Source organism: Monopterus albus, unplaced genomic scaffold (assembly GCF_001952655.1).
Source record: "Monopterus albus unplaced genomic scaffold, M_albus_1.0 scaffold278.1, whole genome shotgun sequence".
NCBI lineage: Eukaryota > Metazoa > Chordata > Actinopteri > Synbranchiformes > Synbranchidae > Monopterus > Monopterus albus.
Window position 1 is genome coordinate 342303 of NW_018128158.1, and position 24705 is coordinate 367007.

The 24705-nt window shown below is 41.4% G+C and overlaps 2 protein-coding genes across 4 annotated transcripts in view; both read left to right on the forward strand.

The window, feature by feature from the left end:
- The window catches only part of rrp15 (ribosomal RNA processing 15 homolog), a 25227-nt gene extending 20931 nt beyond the window's left edge, over positions 1 to 4296 (forward strand). The window contains exons 3-5 of the mRNA XM_020622330.1: positions 2970 to 3067; positions 3155 to 3344; positions 3918 to 4296. Of these exons, the coding sequence (XP_020477986.1) occupies positions 2970 to 3067; positions 3155 to 3344; positions 3918 to 4073 (444 nt within the window). The 3' untranslated portion in view covers positions 4074 to 4296. The remainder of the gene's footprint in view (positions 1 to 2969; positions 3068 to 3154; positions 3345 to 3917) is intronic.
- Positions 4297 to 10516: 6220 nt separating this feature from the next.
- tgfb2 (transforming growth factor, beta 2) overlaps positions 10517 to 24705 on the forward strand; it is a 137284-nt gene continuing 123095 nt past the window's right edge. For all 3 annotated transcript variants that reach the window (XM_020622327.1, XM_020622329.1, XM_020622328.1), the window contains exon 1: positions 10517 to 11852. In XM_020622327.1, the coding sequence (XP_020477983.1) occupies positions 11507 to 11852 (346 nt within the window). In that variant the 5' untranslated portion in view covers positions 10517 to 11506. The remainder of the gene's footprint in view (positions 11853 to 24705) is intronic.

Genomic DNA, 24705 nt, shown 5'->3' on the forward strand with positions numbered 1-24705 from the left:
GCAGGTCTGCCTTCAGATCGGGTGATGCACAGGCCTACACCTTATCCAGGGCCAACCTGAGGAGGGGCATTAAGCAGGCCAAGCACTGCTACAAGCTAAAGATTGAGGAACACTTCACAAACTCTGACCCCCAAATGTATGTGGAAGGGCATCTAAGTCATCAGTGACTACAAGCCCAGCAACTCCACCCTAACAGCCACAGATGTCTCCTTCCTCAACAAGCTAAATGACTTCTATGCTCACTTCGACTGGGACAACAAGAAGACAGCTCCAGACCCTCTGCAGACCACCAGCCACTCGCACTCACCTCCACTGATGTGTACGCTCCACTGAGCCAGATCAATGTACGCAAAGCTGCTGGCCCTGATGGCATACCTGGACACATGCTCAGGGCATGTGCAGAACAGCTTGTTGGCGTCTTTATTGACATTTTTAATTGCCCAAGCAGTTGTGCTGACATGCTTCAAAACCACCTCCATTGTGCCAGTGCCAAAACACTCCACCCCGACGTGCCTGAATGACTACCGCCCTGTAGCACTCACACCCATTGTCATGAAGTGCTTCGAGCGCCTGATCCTGGCATGCCTGATGACCTGTCTCCCACCCACACTGGACCCCCACCAATTTGCCTACCTAAGGAATAGGAGCACAGAGGATACAGTCTCCATAGTACTACACTCTGTACTCAGACATCTGGACAATAACACTTATGCAAGAATGCTGTTTGTGGACTTCAGCTCAGCATTTAACACAGTCATTCCCTCCAAGTTAACCACCAAACTTGGTGACCTGGGCATTAGCACCTCCCTCTGCAACTGGATTCTGGACTTTCTGACCAGCAGGCCTCAGCATGTTAGGTCAGACAACACCTGCTCCTCCACCATCATCCTCAACACCGGGGTACCACAGGGCTGTGTGCTGAGCCCATTCCTCTAATCCCTTTTCACCCACGACTGCAGGCCTGTGCATGGCTCCAACACCATCATCAAGTTTACAGATGACACCATAGTGATGAGTAGCATCAGTGACAATGAGTCAGCCTACAGGGAGGAGGTACAGCACCTGGCTGTGTGGTGCGCTGACAACAACCTGCTCCTTAACACTGACAAGACCAAGGAGCTCATTGTGGAGTGCAGGAGGGAGAAAGGAGACACACACGACCCCATCCATATTAATGCGATGGTTGTTGAATGTGTTTTAAAATTCCTGGGACACCTCAGAGGATCTGTCCTGGAACACCAGCACCTGCAGCCTGGATAAGAAGGCTCATCAGTGCCTCTTCTTCCTGAGGACACTGAAGAAGAACCACCTGTCTTCAGCCATCCTGGTGAACTTCTTCCACTGTGCCATCGGGAACATCCTGACCAGCTGTAACAGTCTGGTATGGAAACTGCTCTGTTTCCGACTGCAAGGCCTTGCAGCGGGTGGGTGAGAATGGTTCCCACTAGGCAGACACAGTTTTCTATTACTATTAAAAGAAATGATCCACAGTGTCACATGCTGCACTAAGATCTAATAACATCAATACTGTTAAGTTCTTCAAATCATTATTCAAGTGATAATTTAAAATCTTTATGAGAGCAGTTTCCGTGCTATGGTACAACCGGAAACCAGCCATCAACCTAACTGTTATTATTATTATTATTATTATTAAGGATATCATTTGTTTGCAAGAAGTCATTGATTTGGTGAAAAACTTTCTCAGTAATCTTGCTTACAAAGGGAAAATATGAGATGGGCTTGTAGTTTCTTTATACTGAAGTGTCCAGGTTTCTCTTTTTCAGGAGAAGTCTTAACTGCAGTTTTTATTGATGCTGGAAAGATGTCTGATAAGAGTGAATCATTTACAATATACAACAAATCAACTGCCAGAGAGCTATAAACACTTTTTAAGAAGCTTGTTGGTAGAATATCTAATGAGCACATAGATCTTTTTAAAATGCTGCACCATTTCTTCTAGAGTTTAGTTGTTAATTGCAGGGAATTCAGGCCTTTGTTTTTTGTACATGGTGATGTCACATTGTCTGCTCGGCTGTGCTTGTCTGATATTTTCAGTTTTTTTGATGAAAAAAATGTGCGAACTTGTTACATTTTTTTAGCCATCAGGAACTAAATATAAACAGGTGTTTATATCAATTGTTATATCAGTCCTACTGAGCACACCGGTCTTTTTTAAAGGTCAAATGTCAAGGTCAAAGTGCTTTTGTCATATGCACAATTAGGAAACGTGTTTCCCTGTACAAGCAAATTCTTACTTTGCCATCCACATGAATGCCACACAATACAAGTTAAATATAAAGTGAAATATAAAGTAGATGAGCAATAACACAAATCTAAATAGGCAGTAAAATCACAAATCTAAGGCACTTTAAAGCAGCAAGTGAAGGGAGCAAATAAAAATAAAAACACAATATAATGCAGAGAGAATATATGCTACATGGGAGCCATGGAGTGTAAATACTCAGCAGTGAGTGTGCAATTATGCATGTGCAAAATGAGTATGTAAACAGGACAGAGGGAACTACATGAGGTAGATCCTGAGTCATCTGTTTAAGAGTCTGATGGCAGTCGGAAAGAAAGAGTTTCTCTGTCGACCGACGCCAGAACAATAGGCGTCAGTCGACAGGGGAGGATTCAAAGATGGGTAACAACTCTCAACTCTCTCTGGGCTACAACGACTCAGTCGGACATTGTTGGCCTTCAAAGGACTGAAACACCACCGAGGGGGATAAATATCTCCGGCTGAACACCAGGCAGTCAGAACTGATGAAGCCTCTTGGATGAGAGGTGAAACGTCTTCGACCTAGAACTCTAGTCCAGTTGATTTTTTCTAAGTTTTTTCAGCATACACAGTTGTAGTGATACTACCCAGGAGTCTTTTGTTGTATACTGTAGTAAATATCAGATTAGACTTGTGTCAGTAAATTCTCAGTTTTAAAAGACTGGATGTGTTTATCTGTGTCCAACAGGTTGACAAGAGGCGAGCATGGGAGATGATGTACAGGGAGAAACCTGACATAGTGATGGACCGTGAAACTGAAAAGGCTCTACAGAGAATTGCTACCAGGTTTCTACTCCCTTTACCATGAGGCTTTGTTTAACATTGCTAGAATTAAGTGTCATTACTGATTCTGTGGTGTATTTTTCTACTCAGAGGGGTGGTTCAGCTATTCAATGCTGTAAGGAAACACCAGAAAACAATGGATGACAAGGTGAAAGAAGTCGGTGGCTTAGAGAGAAAGAAGGCCAGGATTCTTTCTTCTGTCTCTAAGAAAGACTTCATCGATGTGCTGAGGAGGACAGCAGGGGGTGAGGGACAGACCAGCAAGATTGAAAAGGACACTGTGAGTTCAGTCATGTCTGTGTTCATGTATTGATTTTGGAAGTTTGACATACTGTATTGACCTAAATTAAATACACTGCTTTATGACAATACTACTGGTAAAATGAGTAGAAACCATCCATCTATTGTTTTCCTATGGAGAAATAATAGTGGGTTTTCAATGAGATACGGTAAAATGTTTGATTAATTATATGTGTACTGTTTTTAAGCGTATGATTTGTATTCATATAAAACCAGATACTACACTGCAGTCACAGCAACTGCAGATGATAAATAGCTTGTCAGTGTGTCCATTATGGGTTTGCTGCTTCACTCTGTTAGTGCTGTTTAAGTCATCGTGCTTAATGTTGAGTGAGAGAAAAACCAGACTTCACCGTTTCATCTTACAGAATGTTGAACAGGGTGACCTTTTCCCGACATTGGTTAACAAATTGTGATTTCACTTATTGCTCACCTGGTGTCACTGTTGCCTCATGAAAAGACCACAGAGCCATGGAGCTGAACTGGAAGCATTCACTTCAGTGCAGGAAGTGAGTGTTGTAGTCTAATTTGCTGTGTGTGTGTGTGTGCACAGGCTGCTTCAGCAGAGGAGAAGCCCATCTGGGGCGTCCTCAGAGATGACTTCATGATTGGAGCCACTATGAAAGACTGGGACAAAGAGAGTGACAGAGAGGAGGTTGATGCTGATCCACCCACAGGAGAGGGCCTGGAGGAAAGTGATTCAGACTGACACTATCCATACTGACTGAAGGGACTGTGTAGAGACAGTCTGGGGATACAGGAAGAGAAGCCCTGAGCAGTACAGAAGAGCCTCATACGCCTGCATCTCAAAATGTTTTTACATCATGTCACACTGTGACATTATTGCTGAATATATTGTACAAAAATGTCACACTTTAGTGATTCTAAATCTTTGTATACTCTAAAGTGAAAATAAATATGTTGAAACAATATCTAACAAGGATATTGGGTGGAAAATATCAAAAAAGCTACTCACTACAGTATTGTTCAAAATAATAGCAGTACAATGTGACTAACCAGAATAATCCAGGTTTTTAGTATATTTTTTATTGCTACATGGCAAACAAGTTACCAGTAGGTGCAGTAGATTCTCAGAAAGCAAACAAGACCCAGCATTCATGATATGCACGCTCTTAAGGCTGTGCAATTGGGCAATTAGTTGAAAGGGGTGTGTTCAAAAAAATAGCAGTGTCTGCCGTTGACTGTACAAACACAAAACTATGTTGTACAAACGTTTTTGTTTCTAGGATTTAGCAATCCTGTGAATCACTAAACTAATATTTAGTTGTATGACCACAGTTTGTTATAACTGCTTCACATCTGTGTGGCATGGAGTCAACCAACTTGTGGCACCTTTCAGCTGTTATTACACTCCATGATTCTTTAACAACATTCCACAATTCATTTACATTTCTTGGTTTTGCTTCAGAAACAGCATTTTTGATATCGCTAATCTATTTTCAAGAATCCCCCGCAAAGTCCCTCTGTTAAAAAAAAGGCACGTGCAGAAGAGGTTACAATTTGCCAAAGAACACGTCAACTGGCCTAAAGAGAAATGGAGGAACATTTTGTGGACTGATGAGAGTAAAATTGTTCTTTTTGGGTCCAAGGGCTACAGACAGTTTGTGAGACGACCCCCAAACTCTGAATTCAAGCCACAGTACACAGTGAAGACAGTGAAGCATGGTGGTGCAAGCATCATGATATGGGCATGTTTCTCCTACTATGGTGTTGGGCCTATTTATCGCATACCAGGGATCATGGATCAGTTTGCATATGTCAAAATACTTGAAGAGGTCATGTTGCCTTATGCTGAAGAGGACATGCCCTTGAAATGGTTGTTTCAACAAGACAATGACCCCAAACACACTAGTAAACGAGCAAAGTCTTGGTTCCAAACCAACAAAATTAATGTTATGGAGTGGCCAGCCCAATCCCCGGACCTTAATCCAATCGAGAACTTGTGGGGTGATATCAAAAATGCTGTTTCTGAAGCAAAACCAAGAAATGTAAATGAATTGTGGAATGTTGTTAAAGAATCATGGAGTGTAATAACAGCTGAAAGGTGCCACAAGTTGGTTGACTCCATGCCACACAGATGTGAAGCAGTTATAACAAACTGTGGTCATACAACTAAATATTAGTTTAGTGATTCACAGGATTGCTAAATCCTAGAAACAAAAACGTTTGTACAACATAGTTTTGTGTTTGTACAGTCAACGGCAGACACTGCTATTTTTTTGAACACACCCCTTTCAACTAATTGCCCAATTTCACAGCCTTAAGAGCGTGCATATCATGAATGCTGGGTCTTGTTTGCTTTCTGAGAATCTACTGCACCTACTGGTAACTTGTTTGCCATGTAGCAATAAAAAATATACTAAAAACCTGGATTATTCTGGTTAGTCACATTGTACTGCTATTATTTTGAACAATACTGTATGTGGACCTGCCTTCCATCATGGAGTCAGCATTAGTTTGCTTCCATTTAATGTATAAACTCTTTGTTGATTGAATGACCCATGATGGTGTGAATTTTGTAAATGCAAATGTTTTGAACAGTGGTGTTTGAATAAGCAGACAGTTCATGTTATCACCTACAGTGCTCTGTACTCTTTTGTAGACTGGACTTGTCTGCTCATCAAACATCAGAGCTTCCAGAAGGTGCAGTCATTTCCTGAACCAGCTGCTCACAGTAGCTTTTAACCAACAAACAGGGGTAGTGAGTGAGTATTTGTGGCAGCAGGATAGCGAATGTGGTACTGAGTTAAAATAAACTACAGTCTGTGTGTTCATGGTAATGAAAGAACATGTCAGTCAGTGCAACAGTGTGGCTCACTGATGTGGTGTTCATAGCTTTTGGACAAAAGTGGGATTGCATGGCCTGTGACCTACAGGAAAGAATGATTTAGGCACCCTGTTTACACCCAGACCATAAGCAGTGGCAACACGGTGCTAATGAAGGTTTGGCCCTGCAAAACTCTTCCATGCTCATGTTTGGGTCACAAATGTGCTATTTGTTTTGATGAGATGTTAAAATGAGCAGGAGAAAATGTTGCACAGCTTCCATGCTGAATGAAATGAGCTCCTGGGTGTCGGGCTCAGTGCAAAACAGGTTGGGGCTATGTGTGTGTATGTTTTTAACCTCCAGTGGCATAACCTCTTCTCCTGCTGCAGTTAAGTTGTGTGTGATTAAGGATGCTAGCCTGATGCGTAGTTACTGAATAAACTGTTCAGTCCTTATGATCCTTATGTTCTTCCTGTTGGCTGCTTCAGCAGTTTTCCTTGTGTGGAGCAGGTGTTGAGACATTTACCCCGAGACACACCCCCAAAAACACACTTCATCTTGTCTCACATCTGTCTGTGCGGGTGCTGATTTAGTGACCTCATCTGCTTTGCAGAAGCTTGTGGGTGCAGAGACTCTGAGAATGGCTGTCAGGCCTGATCGATGACTGGCTTTGGTCAGAGGGCCAACACCAGGTCTTGAAAAATAAAGAAAAAATGTTGATTTTTTTTTTTGTGAAGGCAAGTTAAGGCAGAAGGCTGCCCACCAAGAGCCAGGGTTTGTTGGAGATTTCTTCTGTTAAAGGGAGTTTTTCTTCCCCACTGTTGCCAAGTGTTTACTCAAGGGTAACGCAAATAATAAGTTTAATAGCTCCTCAGGATTCATGTAAGAGGCGACATCATCCACCAAATACAGACCGGAGTTTTCAAAATGAATAGAAAACTCTCCTGCTGTAAAAGAAGTGACAGTATGCCTAAAAGCGGCAGGAGTAAAAGGTTTGTCTACCAGTGACAGAGCAGCAACATTGAATAAAACAGGCAAGTGATCCGAAAACCAAGAGTCACATATTTCGGTAATGGAAACAGGCAGTCCATGAGAGATCACAGGGTCCAGTGTGTGTCTGAGCTCATGTGTAGGGCCATGTACTGACTGAGTGAGGTTAAAAGAGTCAATATTTAAAAAGTCTTTGGACAATGGGTCATCAGGACAGCAGATGTGGATGTTAAAATCACCAAGTATTAAAAGCTTATCAAACTTTGGCAGGATAAAACCCAAGAGGTCAGAAAACTCCTGAATAACTCCCTTGTTGAATTTAGGAGGATGATAAACCACTGCACACAGCAGTGGATAAGAGAGCTCCACCACAAACAGCTGTAGCTCAGAAGTGGAGTAGGAGTCCACTGTGAGCTGCCGACATTTAAAACTTTTTAAAAACTGATGCCAGGCCGCTGCCCCTGCCTCATGTGTGCGGTGAACTAAAGGAGTAATCCGGTGGGAGAAGTTCAGAAAATACATAATGCTCACCTTCCTTTAGCCAGGTCTCGGTCAGCAACATAAAATCCAGTTCCCGCAATATGAAAAAGTCATTTAAAATAAAAGTCTTGTTAGCCAGAGACCTGGCGTTAATCAAACCCATTCGGATCAATGAAGCAGAGTTCGGTAGCTGGGAAGAACGTCTCACTGATCAGAGGTTGGACCAGTTTATACCTCTTCTCAGGCGTTGTGGAAACCGGTAACACGTAAGAGGTGCCGAGAAGTCCAGACCAATGGGCCGAAGGTAAGCGTAGGTAAAGCCAGTAGGAGCCGAACGCCAAAGGGCCTTGAGCCTGACAGCCACTCCTCCCCTCATCTCTTAGGCCGCTTCCTTCACGGGCAAACAGAGTAAGGACGGCAAAGGTAAGTCGGTACCTTCGCCAGTGGCAGTGGGAGAGACTTTGCATGATCCCAGCCTACACTGGGGCACTTTTCCATGGACAATCAAATAAACCAACTCCACTGTACCAGAAAACCTGAGTTAAACCCAAAGAAATCTGGATAACCCACTAATCTCACTTTGTGGTACAGGGTCCTAATGTTGAAGAGCTGACATACACTACAGCCAATAAGCCTAATGGAGCTGCCTGATGTTTAAGACTCCAATACAATAGCATTCAGCACTTGGGCTGACAGTGTTGTTAATGGGACATGTAGTGGTACAGAGATGGTGGTGTTCTCCCACCTCCTATCAGATTTTCAGGCCATGACTTGAATAAGACAAAATCAAGTTAAACAATGATCAATTATATTTTTCTCTCCTGACACTATTAAATATTCAATTAAAGGGCTGCCATAATTGAAACCTTTTTTAAAGGACTTTATAGAGTCACAAAGTCCTCATTTAGTGGAGGTTGGGGTGGCTGATACATGAATCATAGGACTTTTCCCCAGGTTAGTAATGGTCAGTTCCAGTGTGTAACTTGTTTTTTTGCCTAACCAAGTAGTGTTTGTTCTTCAGTCTAACCACGTAGTTTGTAGTAGATGCTTTTATGGGTCATATAAGAAGGAAAGTACAAATGACCATATGGTTCATATACATATGGCAGCGTCATCATATAAGCACCATTCATCTACACAGAGAAATGACACCTCTCAACAAATAAAAGATGCTCAGAGACTTTTTAGAAGACCAGTTCCTACGTATGTGCGAGAATGTTACATTCTGTTGGCACTATATGGTAAATTGTTTACAAAAACTATGGTTCAGTTTTACGTATTAGAATCTTCTCTCTGTCAGATTTGGATCCATAGTCAGAGTACTGCTAAAACAATACACTGTATTAAAAAATCAGGCCACATTTTATCCCTTTCTTCAGTGGTTAAAGTTGAAATATCATTGAACACAAGTCTCACCTGTCTCATCCCCTCTGAGAGGAAATGCCCTTTAAAAGAAGATGTAAATAACTTGATTTTAAATCTATGGAGGTATAACGGTACAGTATACATGAATGGTAAAATCTGGCACTTTAGGGCAAGACTGAAACCCAGCAGGGCAAGTGGGCAACTGTCCTAGGCCCCCAGAATTCCTCATTGCAATTTAATTGAAAATTGAACCAGTAATATGTATTAAACCTCATATCACCTGGCAGGGCTTTAAGGTGGACTGTGCCCTTACTGCCATGTGTAAAGACTGTTCTAAGACCTTGCTTGTACTTGTGTGCATCAAAGACAAAAATTAATGTGCCTCATTAAGGTACCACATACCATGAGAGAAAAACTGTATACACCCGACAGAGTGCATTAGTGGAACCAAGAGGGTGACCAGTGCCACCCCTGGCCACCCCCAGAATCTGATTGGCCACCTATGGTGCCACCCTTGCCAGAGTCAAAATGTGATGCTCATCAGTGTTAATGAATGAAAAGGAAAAACAATGAAAAATTGTTGCCTTAAATACAATTAACATTTTTCTGGTGCTTTATAATTGATAATTGTCACATTTTTCAGAATCTGCTTTATTGGCCAGGTGTGTCAGACAGACGAGGTATGTGTTTTATTTTATATCATGTATGCAGATATTTGCATTCATTTCTCTAACTGTGTTATTGTGGATTACTTGTGCTCAGTGGAACGGGAACCACTGTGCAGCAGCGATATTCCCAGCCCAGGAGTAAATAAGGAGCCCAGCCAAAATTAGCTAAAGAAAGCACTATGTGTGCCTCATTTTCACATAAAATAAGCAATTTAATTCTTAGTAATGTATTATTTATTACTTCATTCAACTATGGGCTTAATTTACTTTTTACGTGTATTTCCAATGTGCTACCACTCTATGAGTTTGTGCTCCAGCCTGGCCACCCTGTCCAAAATGCTTTAGATCCATTCCTGACAGAGAGCAGGAGGATAGGGGAGGCACCATGAAGCAGATTATCCAGCCATGCTAAAAGGTACTATTGTTTTTTTTTTTTTGGTTCTTTGCTTTTTTGTTGTTGTTGTTTTACTTATTTCCCTTTATTTATGCAATGGTTTCATTAATAGGCATTGCTGAATGTTGTTTATTCATCTTACATTATGAGCTCACCAAATCAATTTCCCAATGAACATTTGTTGTGAAGTTAATTCATAAACACACCTCTAATGACAGTGCACTTTTTAAATAGATTTAATTAGCCTGAAAATAAACTAAAGAACATTACTGAGTAAATAACTAAAGATTAAGTTGATAATAACAAAGGAATTTGTAACACAAATACCAACCTCTAATGAGTCAAAGTTTTAGAAAACAGATGTTTTTGTAGAAATTTTGAAAAAAGCTTCAAGCACTGACCGACTTTAGGACCCTGCTCCACAACGCACCCGGGGCCGATGAGCTATTGGCCATTGCAGCGCTGTTCCAGTGGGCACAGCTAGCACTGCTATTTACAATAAATCGTGGGGTATCCTGACGTGGAATTGCAGGGATCCCCTACTGCTACGGTGATGGTCACAACTTCGATTTGAAGCCGGCGTAGGGGGCACCACGTGATAATTTACTTTTATGAAGTCCGGTTGGCACGCGTAAAAGACGAGCCGTTCCATAATTAGCTGGCGTAAGGGAAGACCTGTAAAAGTATTCCTCATTCGCAGCTAAGGCAAACTCCGAGCTGTTTTAGCTTAACGGAGCTACTTTTAAAATACTTTTTCCATCGTGAAGTCATAGCATTCTATGGATTGTTGATTTTACTTTAATGCACCAGCCAATCTTGGAAAAGTTCGCACCTTGCGTCCCTGGAACTTGGTTGAGTTTTTACGTTTTTTAAACAACATTGTGAAGTGTCTGGAGAATAGCAAAGCAAGGAATCATATCGAGACACTTACGTTTGATAGACAGAAACCTAGGATCTCGGACTGGTGTTGGCTGAAGCGCGGTGGAGAGCTGTGAGCTGAGCGTTCTGCTCTGTGAAGGTGTGCTCGGGTCCACAGGCTACACAGCTGTGCGTCCCTCCGACGATAAACTCGCTGCTGTTTTTAACTCTCCCGCTTTCATCCACATCTTTGGAATCCGTTTGATGGCAGCACTTCTAGCTCGGGGAACACTGAGCTGCATCTTTACCACTTTCGCTGTGTGTTTACCGACAGCGGGGAGTAAATCCGTGCGATCTCCCCGAATAACGGATCTCTTTGTGTGATGAGAGAGTTGAATGGATTTTCAGGTACTCTTTACTGAAACTAGGAAGTCAGAACCATGCGATTTTCAGTTAACATTTCGGGACCACTTGACTTGTATGCGTAAATGCCCTCCACTTTGATTTTTGCCCAAGAAATGAGTCTGTCTGATATTTAGATCACTTCAGTGAATGTTTTCTAGATATTTTTTTTAGATTTGAACTCACTGGAGGAGACGATGAACCTGTGTGTCGTCAGTCTTTTCCTCATCTTGGACTTTGCCACCATGGCGCTAAGTTTGTCCACATGCAGCACGCTGGACATGGATCAATTCAAGAAGAAGCGCATCGAAGCTATTAAAGGGCAAATTCTGAGTAAGCTGAAGCTTACCAGCCCCCCGGAGAACTTCCCGGAGCCAGAGGAAGTGTCTCGCGACATTGTCGCCATTTACAACAGCACCCGGGACCTACTGCAGGAGAAGGCGAATGAACGGGCGGCGACGTGCGAGCGGCAGCGAAGCGAGGAGGAGTATTACGCCAAGGAGGTGCACAAGATCGACATGCAGCCCTTCTACCCGTCAGAGAGTGAGTATACGCTATGTGTGTTTGTGCATGGTCACGTGAGCTTGTGATTGTTTTGGGAAATCTGTCGTCATGCACTACTGCATGAGTATGGGAGAAAGGAATTGGAGTTGAACTGTAGTTCTCAGATATCAACAGCTTCTCCCCTTCAAACTTAGAGTGCAGTAGAACTCTGGCGCATCAGGGGGGAAGCTGTGAGTTGTTCCTGTTATTGTGTGGATGCTGTAAACCATCCACACTATGCTCTCCTGTTCTTTATTGTGTGGATGCTGTGAAGCACCCACACTATGTTAGCCTAGTCTTTATTGTGTGGATGCTGTAAATTGATAACACTATTTTATCCAATTATTGTGTGGATGAGGTAATGCATCCACAGTATGTTATCCTAATCTTTATTATTGTGTGGATGAGGGAATGCATCCACAGTATGTTATTCTAATCTTTATTGTGTGGATGCTGTAAAGCACCCACAGTATGTAATCCTATTCTTTATTATTGTGTGAATGCTATGCAGCCACATTCTTGTTTTCCGTTTCTATTGTATGGATGCTGATTCAGCCTCCAAACTATGTTCTCCAATTATTGTCTGGAGGCTGATTCAGCATCCACACAACCATGTTTTCCTGGTATTGTGTGGATGCTGATTCAGCATACAATAAACAGTATGGTTTCCCGGTCTTTCTTTATTGTATGGATGCTGAGTCAGCATACAATAAAGACCAGGGAAACATGGTATGGATGCTGATTCAGCATCCATACTATGTTCTCCAGTTATTGTATGGATGCTGATTTAGCATCCATACAATAAAGAAAAACCCGGCCGGGAAACCATACTGTGGATGCTGAATCAGCATCCACACAATAATTGGAAAACATAGTGTGCTATAGCTATTGAAATGTTCAGCTCTTCAAGTGGAACTGAAACAAATGGTCAAATCATTGATAAACAGGAAATTAACCTGTGATCAAATTTATTGTTGCCCTTTTGAAGCAAACTGCCAAATGGCTACACTCTAGCCAACTTCATATTTCTGAGAATTTGCTGATTGTCATTATCTTAGTAAAATAAATGTAAATTTTTCACATGCAAGTTCATAGACCAAACATTTATTCATGAGAACACCTATAAATGCTAAATGGTCTTATACTTGTATAGCACTTTTCTATGCTTTAGAGCACATTCAAAGAGCTTTCACAATACTTGGCCAGTCACACCTGTCCAATTGTTATACAATTATTTACCGATTAAAATCATTAGTTTTAACCCTAACAGGAATATCATAGAGACTAGATCTGAATCAATTTGTTGTTAAATTGAATAGTAATCAATTTATTATAATTAATTTCACAAGGAATAAATAAGAAACATTCTCTGGTTCCACCTTTCAAAAAGGTGCGAACTTTTCTGTTTTATATCTCCAGATTTAACTGTTGGTCAGACAGAAATATTTAAAGACATCATCTTTAACTCCGAGATGCTAGTGAAGGCCATTGTTTATATTTTCTGATATTTTAGAAACGACAATAAACTGTCAAGTAGCCAAAACTGAGACTAGAGCTTAAACATCAATTCAGAATAAGTTCACTGTAAACTATATACTGAGTACCATTAGGCATGTAGTTTTCACAATAGACACCTTAAACAAGTCTTGACATAACACTAACAGGTATTAATAAAGAGCATACCAATGTCAACAGATTTACAAAACGTGACGAAACACCTACACTTGTACTTCTCTACCCTGCTGCACATGGAAGGAGGAGCCCAGCTGAGATGCTGTTATTTTTTTCCTCCTCCCACAATTTCTTGGGTTCCTGGTCGTAAAGTACCGCCCCCAACTCACCCGTTATGACACCAGCCAATGAGAGCACGGCACACCTCGTGTCCGGCTGTTGCAGCCAATCGCAGCACGAGAATCTCTACCATCTGCATAGTCAGTTTTTTCATGACTGACTAGACACACAAAACCATCATGACTACTATATCCGCAGAGGAGACGTGTATAATAGCTAACAAATAACAAAGCCGAATGATTAGTCATTATCACCTGATCATATTGTGGCAGTGGCAATTATAGAAAAGTATAGTTTATTTGCCTTAAATGCTTTAAAATTGTACAGTTTACTGATTAGTAAATAAACACCATATTGATTTCCAGACATTTAGTTAGCATACATACATGTTTGATTGTTAATCACTCTTAATTTATGGTTTTCTCTTTATATGTAAAAGCACCTGCCCTGTAGTCCTTTCCCTCCCACATTCCTTTGTCCTAAACTTAGCAACAAACTACAGATCATTGGCCACACTGTTGATAAAAGATTTTTTCATTAAGCATGTTGTCTGCTCACCTGCCCCTGTTCCACAGCAAGGTGGGATCCACCAAGCAGAGGAAAATAAAGTTGTCATCACTTCCTCGGGAAACAAGGTGACATTTCTTTGTATCTGCAGCAAGTTGAGCACCAGGGCGAGAAACACTCCGACTGTGAAGAGAACGAGTCCGCGGCGGATCAGGTTGACCGTCCGGACATTGTGCAGGGATTTGTAGGCACTGCTGAGCACCGAAGTGATGATGGACATCATTTCTTCTGTTTTAGATGTCAATAAACTCGCTCCAGATGATGACTGCTTGGTTTCAACAACTGATGCACAGGAGCAGCTCCAGCAGTGGTTCTCTTGTCTTAGCATTTGGCACTTTTGGGCTAAAGGAGAAGAAACTGTCATGAAATTAGATACATATTTTGCAACAAAATAGATACATTTGTTTCACAAGTATAGAATTCACTCTTGCAGAGTGAGAGATAAAGTTTTCCGGATTAAGTTAAAACGATGACAAAATACTGTGGTCATTGCTGCTTACCTTGCTCCCCAGACGTCTTCAGGGTCTGGTCCGAAGAGAAACCTCCACTCTTGTTCATTCGCGCCTCCACATATGTAATTAAGCCGAGATCCCCTTTTCACAACAAAGACTGCAATCACGTTGTTTGTTCACATCACTGTTAGCAGACACAGAGAGTAAAAAAACACACTCCGAGTCCATACCACAGTACAGAGCTCCTACCAGCGAGAAGCGCTTCCTTTGCAGACAACAATCTCAGCTGTGTCGGGTGAGGATCGGTAGCCAATCAGAGCGCGGTGGCTGATATGACGTGCGCCTCGGCCCCGCCCATTGCCCGGGAAAGATGCACAGACAGAGCTGAAATGAAACTGGGATCAACTACTTTAATCGGCAGTAAAATATATATAGCTCTTACTGTAAAGAGTCAGGAAGAGCTATAATGATAGATACAAGAACGCTGGCTATTATAATTCCAAAATGTAAGTAAAGAGTCAGGAAGAGCTATAACGATAGATACAAGAATGCTGGCTATTATAATTCCAAAATGTAAGAGCTATAAAGAAGTAAAACAGACAATAGTCGTTATGAATTGATAGCTGAAATCCATAGCTGAATAATGTATCCATTACTTGGATATTAGCATATGTGTTTACCAGGTTAAAATTAGAGCACAAACTTGATACCCAAACCTTTACAGATGGTCTTAAATAGATAGACAGCCATGTAGTTTGATAAAAGCTGTCTTCCTGTCTAACTAGCCTATACCAGCAGGTGACACCACATAAACTCCACTCCTGCACAAGAAACTTTATATAGTCTATGCAGCTTTTGGGAAATGGGCTTAGTGGCACAACCTTTTTTTCTGATGTTGCTAAAATGTTGTTGAACTTTGGGTCAGGTTAAACAAGGAGTGTTCAGGAACATGGGACCCCTGCACGTAAGAGACAGGACAGGAACATTATCGCATGTTTTGCAAGAACTTGTGTCACTCAGCCAGGTGTCTATAGGGCAGTGTGATAACAAACCCCCACCCATTGTGCAGCCTACGTGCAGCAAAAACACAACTTGCTTTGTGCCTAAGGACATGTAGCTAACCTACAGTGAACTATAGAACCCTTTGAAAATGAACCGCATCTACACAACGGACCTACAGTACATTATGAAAACTCACAGCTATGCATTTGTTCAGCAGTTGTGTGGTGCTAAAATGAGGGTCTAAAGTGGAGGCTGGCCATGGGTTGTCACTCATTGTTCAAAGCCAGAACCCTGGAGTTCCCAAATGTTTTTCCACCACCCAGCTTAACTTGCCCTGTAGTTTGAGAACCACTGCCTTAACCTAACTGCTGATTGTCCCTTAACTTTCCAGGTAGCACCATAATTACTGTAGGTGAAACTTACAATTTGTCCAGTTTGGTTTACAGCTAAGTTAATGATGTTCCCATGAGACTCAGCTGCACTTTATTCCATCAACTTTCATATTACATGTTAATAACCATGCCATCACACAATTTTAAAGCTAAAGCAGCATTTGTAGTTTCACTAAAGCGGTTTCAGAATGAGTTTTAAATGTTAGGCTATTACAAACACAGTGGCTTTAAAGTCATCTTTAAGGTGTTACAGTTTCCAGACAGCACATCCATATGACAAAGTTTAAATTGGTTCCACTTGAATTGAATGGGAAAATGCCATTTCTGAAATGGCAGTGATAACAATGCTTAAATATATGTGTCACAGTTGCCCTTTATTGGAGCTGTCTCACTATTTTGATTTTTGTTATATATCCAAGTGGTCCGCTTCGTCTCTCTGAGTTCCTGGTTAAAAGAGCTGGGAAACGCCATTCAGTATCAAAATGTTCAGCTCTTCAAGGACATTCCTACTTGTACTTATTGCATTTCATCCTTCAGATTATTCAACAAAGAACTTCAGTGTGAGGCGTGTTCTTTTTATATTGAAAAGAAGACTAATAAGAGGATATATATATTTCACAGTGTGAAATTTATTATGCATTAATGTATCAAAAATAGAATGTGCACATGGATCTTCACTGTTTAGGATAAACAAAAAAAAAAGACTGTCCTCAACTTGTCGGTATACAATATTTTTATGAAAAGGTGCTACTATCTGATTGGTCAAAAACTGTTGGGGAGAAGCTGTGGTTTAGACTTAACTCTCCTGTCATTGGTCCCTCAGTCCTCGTCCGGTCTCGTCCTTGGCGCGACCTTGTCCTAAAACAGACACTTTGCACAACCCACAACGCTTCTTGTTATCTTGGCAACCCTGAGACTGCACTTAGACTTGTTTTCTTCTAGACCAACATCTGACCATAACCTTGGTGTAAATCTTAGTATCTTATCAAACCCCAACTCCCCTGGCTTCAAGGCTCAGAGGGAATAATGAGCTCTTTTAGAAAAGGCAACAAATCTAATGAACAATATGTAGCTTTATTGTGAAGGTTTTGCACCATTCAAAAGAATGGGGAAATTCTACTTCAGCATACTTTCAGCTAGCAAAACCATTCAGGTGTCAAAGTATTCAGCATATTCAGGGCGATCTTTCAGCAATTCGCATCCACACACGCATTTTCGACAGGAAATGCAGTTTTCTAGTTATTATTCTGATTTTTTCCATACATTTTTTGGCACCTAATTCTTTTAGCATACTTTCAGCTACAAAAGCCATTTAGGTATTAAAATGTGCAGCTTTTTAAGGACATGTGTGCTTGTATTTTTGTTGTTTGTAACATTTATACTTTTTCAACTATTTAACATTTTTCAACAAATTTTGCCCCATTCAAATGAATGGGAAAAATTCTTGTTTTACCTACTTTGTGCGAACCAATTGGAATATTTTCACATCTTAAGTTCAGCATACTTTCAGTTAGAAACGCCATTCAGTATCAAAATGTTCAGCTCTTCAAGGACATTCCTACTTGTACTTATTGCATTTCATCCTTCAGATTATTCAACAAAGAACTTCAGTGTGAGGCGTGTTCTTTTTATATTGAAAAGAAGACTAATAAGAGGATATATATATTTCACAGTGTGAAATTTATTATGCATTAATGTATCAAAAATAGAATGTGCACATGGATCTTCACTGTTTAGGATAAACAAAAAAAAAAGACTGTCCTCAACTTGTCGGTATACAATATTTTTATGAAAAGGTGCTACTATCTGATTGGTCAAAAACTGTTGGGGAGAAGCTGTGGTTTAGACTTAACTCTCCTGTCATTGGTCCCTCAGTCCTCGTCCGGTCTCGTCCTTGGCGCGACCTTGTCCTAAAACAGACACTTTGCACAACCCACAACGCTTCTTGTTATCTTGGCAACCCTGAGACTGCACTTAGACTTGTTTTCTTCTAGACCAACATCTGACCATAACCTTGGTGTAAATCTTAGTATCTTATCAAACCCCAACTCCCCTGGCTTCAAGGCTCAGAGGGAATAATGAGCTCTTTTAGAAAAGGCAACAAATCTAATGAAAGCCTGTGGGATGATTAGACCTTGGAAAACCACTCAGTGCACCAGACTTTTTAATCACAAGAGCCTGCAATATCACACAAGTTTTCAGTGTCTCCTACAGAAACTTATTTTGTCTTTATTTTAGTGAACATATAATTGGGTGAAAAATAACTACATAAACATATCTGTGACATGTAAGTATGTATACTTATGTGTGCTATAAAATAAAACTATTCCTAAGTGCGTAAAATAAAAATCACCCTAACATCAGCCATTTCTTCTCATCCTTCAGCTGTTTCAGCACTTCATTTCAGGCATTTTCAGGATGATTTTTCAGCATATCAGCATCCACACACATTTTTGACAGGAAATGCATTTCTCTAGTTTAGTCTCTTATCAACATTAGTGATTTTTTTGGTTTTCTTTATTTCACTAAGGAGAAGGTTTGAAAAGGGGCAGTGCTTTTTGCCACTTCGACTTGACATAAATATCACAAGTTGATGTCTTGTGTTCTCACCTTTCTCCTCTCTAGTGATATCTCTCCATGCATACCATTGTAAATTTTGTGAATTAAAATTATTATGAAAAAAATTCTTTGAGAGCATGGATAGAACAGGCCTACTGGGCACAGCCCCAAGGGATCAGAAGGCACCTGAACCAGAGTCTCTGTATGAAGTGACTGTTAACATTTCTTGTTGGAAAGTCAGTCAACAACAAATAGACACAAAATGTATTAAAGATGCAATGTTCTTTTGATCTGTGGGTCTTGGAGGGTAGCTGGCCTTATATATGTCTGTGCCCAGGAGCGCAGTGTCTCATAATTTGTCCATGGTTGATAGCCTGTCTTTTTGATAAAAACAATAGAAGAAAGTCACTTTCGGTTTTTCCTGTTTAGGGGTCACCACAGCGAATCGTCACACTGACGACTCGCATGTTGACATTTGGCACGTATTTTACACTGGATGCCCTTCCTGACGCAACCCCAATTCGAACCTGGGCCGCAGCGGCGAGAGCACTGTGCCTTAACCACTAGCCTACTAGGGATGTCCTTTTTGATAAAAAAAATAATAAAACAAAATAAGCAAGACTTGTGGACAAGGATTATGGTGAAACGTTCTATCAACAGATAAAAACTGACAGCAGCTGCAGGTCACAGCTTTAAAAATAGGAAGGTGTGACATAAACACATAAATGAATATAACACTGGTGTTGATGCCAGAATGGAGGTATCATGACAGTAATGACTAGCAAAGACAAGATGTTTCTGTAGAGTATTGTAAGTAGTTAGATAGACCACAGTAACGCAAGACTACTTTTATTATGACTTTTTGATTCAGTATTCTAACAGTCCATAAAATTTCCATTGTCATGCAGGGGAACATTTCTATCTTCTTCTTTTCTAAGAGTCTTGAACTGTTGTGTAGGATCCAACAACAAAGTGGAATTGTACTGTATAGTTAAAACAATTTGAGTACACCTTTATTTATGTACATCATTGTCAGCCTTAAAAGATAATTAAACTCTTACAGCCTGCAGCGAGCTTAGGTTTGCACAATGATGCCCAGGCTGAATGATTTTACTGCATCCCTACAGACTGAAGTAAATTGCATGCTGACACTTCAAAGGATGGAAGAGAAAAAATTGACAGTTTGTATATGAGGTGTGCTGCTCCACCTGTTTATTTATTCATTTAACAACATGCAGTATGTTGATGTATTTTCAGAGAAAGCTATGCTTGTGTAGTAACCCTTAGAGCAGGAGGTGTGGCTGCACTGCTGACAGCCTCTGTACTGTATCCACCAGCTTCAGTGGAGCTGTTCTGTATGTGACCCTAACTTTTGACCTGCCATGTGGAGAAAATGATTTTTTCTTTCACAGATCAAAGCAGCATTGGAAAAAAAGCTCTGGTTATAAAAACAGAATATTAAATGAAACTGCCATTAATTCCAATATGAGTTTCCCTTCCATATCAGAAATTTGAGTACCATAAGTGAAGCAAAAACAAATTAACATGACATTTTATATGCCTTGAAGTCTAGTTAGCATTAAATTTTATCCTTGGCTCTGCCTCTTGTGTAAAAACCTTAAATTTGAATAGATTAGGCCAGATGCCAAATGCACTCAGGAAAGCTTTTACAGGGTGTAAATAATATTGTGTCAACATACGGTGAGGAAGGAGGGCAGAGCTGATTCCTTTTCATGTAAATTGGTAATACCGGCCAGGTTTTCACATCTAGAGACAGATGCTGACAGGAGGCAGATCAAACAGTTAAGCCATCAGCTGATAGGGTCGACTTATTTAGCTTTTTACACTTGATGTGTGAGTGTGAGTCGCTGGGAAAATGAATATCACACACACACACACACACACACACACACACACACAGAGTATCAACCTTATTTGGTTGGGTGCCAGGAGATCCTCAGAGGCAGCAATGTGTGGCATAATGGCCCTGGAGGCATTGCAAAAATACTGGGCAGCAGGGTAAGGGGGTGAGGGGGTGTATATGGAAGGGGCTGGAGATACTAGTGATGTCCAATTGACACTATGACACCTGTATTGAACCACTTCATCTAGTATTGGTTCATTCATTCAAAGGTTCGGTTTAGTGCCATCTGGTGGTAAAATAGTATGCAGCAGAACAATGTCTGAATTATGTGATGGATGTAACTAGGCTTTGTGTGAATGATGTGAAAATGTTTGTAAAGTTTGACTGGTCAGTCGGTCGAGTCTATGAACGTATGTAGTGTGGTAGGTGGGAGAAGGCGTGCTTGGAGAAACAGAGGATGTGCTAGGATGGTAATATGTGCGTATGTAACTAGGACAGGGTGTGAATATATACAAGGGATGGAGAATCAATTATTTTTATTCAAGAACAAAAGTTTCTCCACTGTCTTTGGACCAATCAGCTGAAAGTGTTCCCACATTGGAGAACGGGGTCTCTTCCTAGCTAGATTGCTGCTGGTGATCACACACCAGCAGCAATGATCATACCGACAACAACTACGCACACACCTACTATGCCGACAAACCCACATGTTGCACATAATGGGTGATTTCATAGTACGCCTATGCACCTGCTGACGTGCGCAGGGAACTCTCACGTCATGACACCGTATCGATGGTCTGAACTGGTCACGGGAGTCACTCAGGCCAGCCGTTCCTGCATCGGATGTCATCCGTCACGTGTCTTTTTGGCAACGATACAAGCCTCGAGGCAGTGGTTCGCAGAAGATCCCTCTCCCAGCTCGAATCATGTATCGAGGCCTTGGTGTCAGATGGTCATCACTAGGAGATACTGTCCCAGGTCTCACAGTCATCTATGTAAATACAGCTGAGGCATAGTGTGTAAACCATTTGTGCCACTTCCTCCATGGAAAATTCCAGCAGAAGAGGCAGAACAATCAGAGAGAGAGGCAGAAGGAGGACCCTTCACCCCATCTTGATCCCATTCCTTCCCACCCTACCTCTATGCCAGTTCATTGGCATTTATCTTCATGGTTTCCAAAAAACTTCTTGAAGGTTTGACAGGCTGTTAGCACGGCTGGACACACAGACTGGAAAGGAGCAACCCATTTTCTATTGTTATTGGGTTTGCAAGTGTGTACTGCAATGGCAAACTGTGAGCACTAAAGCCCTGTGTTCTACATCCACCCTGAGCAATCAATCAATCAATCAATCAATCAATAAGCCTGAATGAAAACTGAGGTATAGAATTAAGCAGCGATGTAGTATCTTACATTTTCTCCTCCCACTACTCCCATTCTGATACCTCAACCTATTTCTGTTGCTATTTATTACTGATATGAAGGCAGAACCTCTTTTTCAAAGGTTTAAACTGTCAGGTCCGCTCGACACGACCTGCCTCTCTTCTGCCTTTCTCTCCCCTGCTGTCTCAACCTGCGGGATCTGCACTTCAGCTGTGTTGCATTCGGTAATTAGCGAGTGTGCACAGCTGGGGTGCATTCCTATGATTACCGTACTCCTTATTTATACCTCTGGCAGATTCTTCGTCTTCGCCGGAGCATTAACTTACCTAACGTGCATACCCCATAACAGACCTGACTCGTGGTATGTATTGTACGTCATTTTGTTTTCCACGCTGACAGTTCCTGTGCTGTGGATCGCATTTTGTACATTGGTTAAATGTTTTGTGTTATTTGTCTCTAGATGACCACGCTGACAGTTCCTGTGCTATGGATCTCTTTATGTTTTTTCCATTAGGTTAGCTAGACGTTAATTTTGATATCCACGCTGACAGTTCCTGTGCTGTGGATTTCCTTTTTCGTTCGCCATCCCTCCTGGTTAGCTTGTTTATTCACCTGTCCATCCTGTTCCTCCCACTCTCCTGGTTTCTGTCATTAACCTGTCTATTCCCCTGGTCGTCCTGGTCTCCTCAGCTGTCTTTACCCAGCCCTGGATGTTTGTACTTATTGACTCTGTTCCTTTTTGTGATCCCCATCATTAAACCACCTTTTTTACTAGCACCTGAGTCAGCAATCTTGAGTCCTATCTCGGTTCTCCCTCATCCTCCTGGTGAGGGGGACTAAACCTTAAAATAAACTCTCTATGCTATATGTACACTATTATTACCAGTCAAATGTTTGGACACAATTTTCCACTGAATTGAATGGGATGGGTGTGCTGTATTTAATGTGAATCAGTCATGTCTTCATAAGGTCAGCATCAGCCCAAACAGTGATCACCAGACTGGATCAGTGGATCTCTGGAGAAAAGCCACAGTACTGTGCGGTGTATACTACAGGACTGTTCTCCAACTGCATAACCATATCATATGGTCTTCATCAGCAGATGGAGTTTATTGTAAATTCCATACATTTTTGTGTAGTGACTAAGTTTACATTTGAAAGCTCACAAAAACACAGCTAAATGGACCTTGAGACTGTTTTGTCAAATTACTATTTCCTAGGTCCAGAAGGAATCTTAATGCTAAGCCAGTCTGAAGCCTATCCTGTGAATGACCAGATTTTTAAATTGTCTTCGGTACACGCTCAGAGTTCAAAGACTGTCATATAGCTAAAATCTGATGTTGTTGTCTGACCTATGCTACACAGCATCACCATGAGAAAGACATGAAGTGTCAGATGTGGAGCATCAGAAAGGAGAAATATTCATAATGTTCAGCAAGAATCTTTTGGTTTTATCCCACATGGTGTATCATTGACAATAGCTGATATGATGATTCACAGTGGAACAAGAACAGGAATAGGTCCCCGGCATCTCTTTTCCAATCATGTACTTTATGTGAGAACTTGTGAAAGACTGAGTTGTTACGGGTTCATTCAAACATATAAAACTCATGAAAAATTGCAGCACTCAATCAATAGGGCTTTTGCTTTTATTGTGACTCTGTGCAAGTTATTTTAATTGATTATTCATTAGACATTACTCATAAAAAATGACCACATTACTAATGAATCAGCAGCAAAAGTAATGCATTACACTATACATTACTATGGCATGGTGACGTGGTGGTTAGTGCTATCACTTCACAGCAACAAGCTCTGGAGTTTGCATGTTCTCCCTGTGCCTGCATGGGTTCTCTCTGGGTGCTCCAGCTTCCTCCCACAGTCCAAAGACATGCAGCTTAGTGAAAAGTGATGCTAAATTCCTCATAGGAGTGTGTGTGGGTGTGTGTGGTTTTGTTGGATGTGTATCGGGGGGATGAGCGGGAATACAGGGGGGTTGTTACTGACTTTGTGAAGTGGTGTGAGGAAAATCGACTGGTCCTGAACACCAGTAAGACTAATGAGATGGTGACTGATCCCCGGCGGAAATCACAAGAATACACTCCGGTGAGCTTTCAGGGCTGACATTGAGATTGTGGACACCTTTAAATACCTGGGGGTCCACCTCAACAACAAAATGGATTGGACTGAAAACACTGATGCCTTGTACAAGACGGGCCAGAGCCGCCTCCACTTGTTGAGGAGACTGAGGTCCTTTGGTGTGCAGGGGGAACTCCTTCGGACTTTTTATGATACTGTAGTGGCATCTGCTGTTTTTTACGCTGTTGTGGGCTGGGCGGGAGGTAGCACGGACAGGGACAGAAAGACACTTAACCAGCTGATCAAGAGAGCTGGGTCTGTCCTGGGCTGCCCTCTGGATTCCATCGAGGAGGTGGCGGACAGAAGGATGCTGGTAAAACTAACATCCATCATGCACAACCCCTCCCATCCCCTCCACCACACAGTAAAGGCTCTGAACAGTTCCTTTAGCGCAAGACTGTTACATCACCAGTGTAAGAAGGAGTGTTACCATAGGTCGTTCCTCCCCACAGCAATCAGACTGTACAATACATCACTGCAGGGATAAGACAGGTGAAAGTATGATGGACTATGTAATAGTCCAATGAGGTGCAATACTCAAATCCTGGGGTAAAATGCATGGTTAATATTCACATATGTGAATTCTGTTCTTGATTATTGAAATTCTTGATTCTATTTTTGAGTACTTGGAATTTATTTATCAGGATGTGTGTGCGGTGCTTGTTCTCATGGTGCTATGCTGTCTGTTCTCTATTGCTGCTTGAGG